Source organism: Mycetomoellerius zeteki, unplaced genomic scaffold, assembly GCF_001594055.1.
Source record: "Mycetomoellerius zeteki isolate Tzet28-1 unplaced genomic scaffold, Tzet1.0 scaffold25, whole genome shotgun sequence".
Lineage (NCBI taxonomy): Eukaryota > Metazoa > Arthropoda > Insecta > Hymenoptera > Formicidae > Mycetomoellerius > Mycetomoellerius zeteki.
The window spans coordinates 2,300,696-2,308,202 of record NW_017257227.1 but is presented as its reverse complement, the minus strand read 5'-3'; the positions used below and the strand labels follow the sequence as shown (position 1 = coordinate 2,308,202).

At 36.1% G+C, this 7,507-nt stretch overlaps 1 protein-coding gene across 1 annotated transcript in view; it reads left to right on the top strand.

The window, feature by feature from the left end:
• Window positions 1-4,235: 4,235 nt before the first annotated feature.
• LOC108723677 (uncharacterized) overlaps window positions 4,236-7,507 on the top strand; it is a 33,175-nt gene continuing 29,903 nt past the window's right edge. The window contains 1 exon segment of the mRNA XM_073512030.1: window positions 4,236-4,324. Within this exon segment, the coding sequence (XP_073368131.1) occupies window positions 4,236-4,324 (89 nt within the window).

Here is a 7,507-nt window from a genome sequence, read left to right as displayed (position 1 = left end):
CTTCATTCTGATCCAATGAAATATGTATTATGAATAAACAGTTAACATACTCGAATATTACTCTGCGTTCTTAATCCGACAGTAATGAACAAATCAGTAATAGTAACGACAAATTCAAACCTCGGCGATACATCCGAAACTAATAAGCATTGTTAAAACGAGCATTATCGACCGCAAATAAATGCCGCGATAAAACAATAATTTATGGTTTCGGTTTTCCATTATCTATCGTTTCGGTCCCTGCGTAGGTTGAATAAGTCATACAAAATATTTGCTCCGACAAATAGTCGGTGCATTACGTTAATCGCGAGAGTTAATTAAATACGTGCTAGTTAGTTGCTAATTGTAGGGAATAATGGAATTCGGTATCTCCTCCCATTCGACGCGATCGCATCTCGATGTGTAACGCGGTGTGAAATACGGAGCGACTCGCGCCGCTACCTGCCGTCTCAAGCCTCTCCGTTCGAATGACAACACAGCCGCGGCGCGGCGGCCTTGCCTAAGCTCTGTAGCGCGCCGCTACCAAAACAAACACCAAGGTCGTACGCCAACCGTCTTGCTTCTGCGAAATACTTCGTCTACGAAATAACTACGTGCGTATGCATAGAGCGTACTACGAAATAATACTGAATATTCTACGCCTTGCACTTTAAATAGACTTCGATAACGGTTATCACGTATATATTATTGCTTTGTTTCGTGACTCGATAGCATCGTGGAAGATAATGACGAATACCGTTATGAGAATAATATCGTTACTTGAATCATAATTGACGAAAGAAATGTAATGCGGGGTCTACGATAGAAGTCGTAGCGGTCGTAGGGTCTTAAGTCATAGAAAATTGACCAATCACAGTTGATTATTCTTCTCATATTCGACTGTGATTGGTCAATTTTCTACGACTTAAGACCTTACGACTGCTACGACTTCTATTGTAGACCCCGCATAATGCTAAGAGCGACTTCGGCCAAACTCGAATTAACTATAATTAGGCCCGGTTCCACCAATGTAAGATTAATTTTTATCATATTTATTATATTTGTTAAGTAAAATGTATTTCATAATGTATTTTATTACGAAAACTACAAAATTTATTATTATAAAAACCAAAAGTTTGAACAGAAACTTCAACATGAGTCATCACGGTGAACGTATTAATCGTCAAGATAATGATATTTCTATAATGCTTAGAATCGAATGTATCTCGTGTTGCGCATTGAATTTCTCATTAATTCGCTCATTAATTTCGAATTAAGAGCGTGAAATAATACACGAGTATATAGATCGTTTAATAATATAATATATAATACGCATTTAATAAAACTACATATTTTTTCGTGTCCATCTTTGGTTGCAATATTAGGTACGATTAACGTCGGGAGTGTCATACAAAGTGCCGTATGATTATTCTATTCTGGCAATTAGTACTCGCGATCGTAATTAATTGTGTTTCCGTGTGCAACAAAGCAGTATGAGAAAGGAGAAAGAAGAGGCCTGGAAGATCAACAGCAAAATAATCATGAGATTAGTAAATTATTATATTTTATCTCAGTAACGGATCTCCATAAAAATTATATCAAATATGTATGTCTCGTATAGTATGTATATAAATATTTATCACCTCCCTTCGAGTTAACAGTAAGTGCATAAGAACTAAATATATAAGAATATATAATACATACATGCAAAATGCAATGTAATGTAAATACATGTAAATGCAAAAAGTACTCACTGTATAATGTTTCATAGAAATCTATTGTTTAGGAATAGATCATGACAGATTAGTATACAAATATTTAATCTTAATTAAAATAATCGTAATTAAAATAATTATCAATTTATTAATTATTTTATATAAAAAATTGCCAAAGTCGATTAAAAATTTTTAGAATATACAGTTGAGAATACAAAAGAATAACATATTAATAATTTTATTTGTTTTTACAATTTTATATTGCGAACTTTTAATTGAATTATAATAATACATTGTATAATATGGTTCAAATATTATAAATTAATAATAGTGTTAATTAAACTAACAATAATTAGTTAATTAAACTAATAATTAAATTAATAATAGAGAGCTACGAAGGAAATCATAAGAAAACAGTATGTAAATGATATAATATAATTAATAAGAACTAAATAAAATTGTAAAAAAAATACAAATGGCGTTTCGAGCCCGATCGAATCATTCTCAATGTTAAACATACAAAAGTGATAAATATAGACACATATTTAAATTTTTTTCATATTAATGTATTTATTGTCTCACCATTCTTATAGACTTCGACTTTATACCATGGTACTACTAGAATTACAATACTTCTGTAACGAATCATTATTCTTACGCACAATGACGTTATTAAATAAGGAATCTTTTATATTGACATCTCATGACACGCGCAATAACATTGTCTTGGACTTAATATAACGACAGGATGCGATCAAGTGACCATTATTATACATCCGTTAGAAGTGTGTACTTATTATTTTTTTGTCAATTCTATTAGTTTTAAACCGTTTATAATTTAAATATGTCTATACTTATCACTTTTGTATGTTTAACATTGAGAATGACCCAATCGGACTCGAAACGCCGTTTGTATTTTATTTTTACAATTTTGTTTAGTTCTTATTAATTAAATTATAATAGATTCAACTTTTAAATGTGTGAAATATATGAAGCGACTTTATGACTTTTCGGAGTATCGGAAATTAAGAGAAAGGAAAACATGTATATAAAATGAAATCAACTAGCTGAAAATTTACATTCTTTTAGAATATAAAATTATATAGATGTATACATATATCTATACATATATATGCTTAAATTATTTTGTAGTGTCTTTATTTTGTAGATAATAAAGACAACAAGATATTCACTCTTCTATACGTTTACGTAAAATAAAAATAAAGAGAAAGAAAAATTGTTTACGTAATTGTATTATTTCCCTTTATTTTCCTCTTTCCTCAATATTTTTAAATATAATCCGAGATCTGTATTCAGTTTTTCATATATTTGTTCTATAATGAAATATTATATAAGTTGCTATACAAGAGAAAATATATATATTATATAAATATTCAGAGATTTTTCCAAAATATCTATTTTACAAATATAAATTAAAATTACAAAACAATATTTCACTGTCAAATAATATAGTTTGACTAATTTATTTAATAAAAACGACGTTAATAATCAGTAATTACGTTTACTCTTATAAAAAAATAACCTAATAGTTTTATTTTAATTTTTTATAGTTTATTCATCTTTTATTGATAATTTAGTTTTATAACGATCGACACAAAGATATTATATTTTAATAACGTGAAATCTACTATTTCATCACGTAACATTGCAGAGTACACAATGCACAATCGTAAATTATTTTAATATCAAGTTTCATGAGAATTCGTTTTTTCATAATTAATTGAATATATTTTAAATTAATGTTAATTGCAATTAAATAAAATAAATTGCCTATCCTATCTCTGAATAACAAATTAATTCTCAGGATTTACTTAAATAATTCTTGTCTCAAGATGAATTTTAGCGGAGTTTTTAACAAAAATACGTGACTATAAATAGATTCATATAGTTTCAATGAATTCAACTTTTGATATTATTTCTCTTGAGATAATAAAAATGTATCTTACAATTGTTCTATTCATATTATAACGAATAAATTAAGATTATTTTATAATTAGATTATTATATTAAATTTATTCTTTTTAATTATTTAAGTTACTATTATAATATCTCTTTGTAATTAAATTATAACAAAATGATTTGTTATTTTAGACTTTAGAGTTACTTCTGTGTTTAATATTTGAAATCAATTGAGTTAATTTTAATACAATTACTATATATACACACGATAGGTAATTTACTGTAGTTGTGAAACTACTGCTAACCGATATTAATAAAATCGCATCAGAGTAGTTGTATAGCATTGAAATCCGAGTTTTCTAAGATTCTAACTTCAATTTCTATTAGTGCATTATCGCGCTCGTTTAATACGCAAAAAATCGCAAGTTTTCATACCTTATTAAATTAGTCTTTATTAAATCCATTCGTTTCAATTACACTATTGGATTTTTTACATTTTAAATGAAACAAATATGCATCCGAGCTTGAGGACAAAAAAGAAGGGAGACACAAAGAAAGGCACAAACTGAAACGAAAGGACCCATTGCGACGAGAGTTGCATCGGGGACGAGCGTTGGCGAAATGGGGGCGGCCGAGGGCGTGAAAAAGCGGGACGGTAGGGAAGCGGAGGGAAACGAGAACGAGAAAAAAGCATCGCCGGAACGTCTAGGGTAACCATCAGGAGCGCCCGGGAGTTATCGTCTGGCGATAAAAGTCGATGGCGATAATAACAGCGATATACTCCTTCTCTCTACAGCTTTCTTTAACCTCGCCGCTACCGCGCCTCGTCCTTGTCCGCGATCGTTCGCTTTTTTCCTTCTCTGTACCACACACGCACATACTATTTCTCTCTCTCTCTCTCTCTCTCTCTCTTCTCTCTCTCTCTCTCTCTCTCCTTCTCTTTTTCGCTGCCCGTTACCCTCTCACTCCCCATTCCCCCGTTCCATTGCCCCGAGCGGGCTGATGCGCTGGTCTGGCCCGCGTCCGCCCGTCTGGCTGTCAACGGGTCGTTGAACCCCCTCCTCGCCGCCTCTTATCCCGCTGTTGACCGGTGTCTTCAAAGCCCCGAGACTTATCGTCGTTTGAATGCAACGCCGTGGTCCGTCACGGTTCCACGCAGACAGAACTTCGGACCTCTCGCTCTCTTTCTTTCTCTCTCTCTCTCTCTCTCTCTCTCTCTCTCTCTCTCTCTCTCTCTCTCCCCCTCTGTTTCTCTTGACCTCGATCATACCCCTTCTATCCACGTCCATTGAACGCACACTCGCGCGCGAATTTCAGCGACGGGTGCCGATTCCCGAGGGACACGCGATACCGATGAGGCTGCAACCGCCTCCACCACCGCCACGGCGCGGCGCGGCGATTCGATTGCTGCTGGCCGAGTACGAATGCACGGACCGACGCGCACGTAAAGTGCACGAGTGTGTACATGCATGTGCATACGCTGGGTACACGCTATGTGTCTGTGCGTGATTGGATGCGTGGCAATTGTCAATGAAATTGTCCGCAGTTACGCCGGCGGAACAAGGGTCGTGTTCATCGGTTGACGATTGATCGTCGTGAACAATGGGTGGCGGGAGTTGAGCGACTGTTCCACAGGTATTCGAGAAAGGTCGAGTATGATGATAGAGGTATAAATTGATGACTTTCTTAGATAAGGCAGGATTTAGGCAGAGCAGAGATCCACATCTTTCCTACTTTATTGATATCGATATGAACAAATCAACTAGTCCATGTGCTCTTCTTTTGCAATATTTAAAAACGTTTCTGCTTTCGATTGGGAAGAACAAAACAGTTTTTACGATCCCTTTTATAAAATATGCTTTATCGAGACAAAATAGTTGCAATTGCCATTTAACTATAATTTACGGTTAAACTGTGGTAATTGGTATACTTTTCGATGCCAACTATATATTTTTGATGGAACTATGAATATAATTATTATTACTAACGTTACACTGAAAAAAAAAGATTGGCTGCTCAGTGTAGTAATAACTATAAAAATGGAGCTCTTAACATCATTATTTTACCATGTAATTATAATCATAAATATCAAACATTTTTCTCAGTATAATATGCGCATGTTTAATTTCCCCTTTTCAAAGGACTATGTTAAAAAAGGATATTTTTGCTCAAAGGGTACAAGTAAAAGAAATAATATTTTTTGTAGAGATTTTGATCTTCTGAATGTGATGAAGTTATTAAAAAGTCCGTGGAGAACACCTCGAAAATTGAGCAAGAACATTAAAATTTAGATAAATACCATGTTCGTGCTCAATTTTCGAGGTGTTTTTTAAATGTTACGAATTTTTTAATAATTTTATCGTATCCAGGTCAAAACCTACAAAAACCACCATCTCTTTTACTTATGTTTTAGTGATTAAAAATCGGCCTTTTTTGTACATCCTCTTTAGATTTTGTTCTCTACAAAGACAATAATAATTGCAATGAATCGGCACGTATTGAAAATGTAAAGTTATTATTAAAAACTTTTTAAAACATTCAAGAATTTCGTAAAGGCATTGATGATCACATATCTATAACAATCCTCAAGAGAGATAAGGAAAAAGTTCTAAAGTTTATAAAGGCTGCCAGAACAGCCTTATCCGACCTTTCAAGGCCAACTTAAACATTTCATACATCTCCTAGTTGGGAGATCCATGAATGGAGAAGCCAACTCGATACTCTCGCGACAGACGTATTACATGAGACGAGGAGGAGGAAATAAGCCCGCGTCGAACAGAACTCCCGCGCGAGTCAAACGAGAGAAGCGGACTATCAAAGGAATGAATTTCAAATTAACGGGCGCTTTCGCATTTAAATATCAGACATCTATTTCATCGTCCGAGAGGACGCCTTTCTCGACAGAGAGAAAGAGAGAGATTCGCGAGTAGTACGATCGCAGGACGACGGACGGCAGGAGAACCTGCGTATACAATGCATCCCCCATTAAAACAATTTGAAATACGGCGCACTCAGCAGCGCCTCATCTACACGAAATAAATTCAAAGAGACCCCTGTCGGCGGAACGCTAGATTGCCCCTGTGCCCTCCAGCCTTCTCCATCCGCGCAAAAAAGACGCGCGGAGAACGGAAAACTGGATAAGAACGAGAAGAAAGCGAAGGAAGGTGTCTACTAGAAATGGTAATAATAAAATCTAGAAGGGTTGGCACACCGAGAGAGACGAGCACGACTACGACGACGAAGGAGCTGCGGACCGTCGATCGGTGCAGCGCGGGGGATGGTGACGGGTGGAGCAGTCTGGGGGGTTGGTAGACGGAGGCGCGAGGACAGAGTATTTTAACTTTTTAAGGGGGTGCGCGACGGCAGTGCAGAGTAGGAGCCGTCTCGAACGGTTTGGTTGGCCTGTCTGCCGGGGGTGGATCAGGGGAGAAACCGGGGGGTTAGTCTAGACGGGAGGACCCCCGACTTCCACCCTCTCTCCGGCAGCGAAGCAACGCCGTCTGCACCAACATCGCCACCGCCGCCGCCGTCGCTACACCACCACTCAGACTGCGAGCAGACAGATTGCGAGTACAGTGTCGTAGCGAGAGGCAGCTTCGCCGACGATGCCCTTGGCCAAATAAATTTTCGCCACAGGCTTACCCGACGGATAAAAAACAAGGACTCCCCGTATTCGTGCAACGCACATGTTACCGTGCATGCAATTAACCTTGCATTTTAATGTCTTAACGCAGATACCTGCAGATTTATGTAGAAACAAGGAAAGTCAAATATAGTCATAGAGGTAATAGGTATAGACTATGTATCTCCTATTCTAAGGCACATCTGTGCTCCGTTAGAAAGAGGGAATTGAATCATATATCAGCATTTTTCTTCAACTCGATACTTTTGTG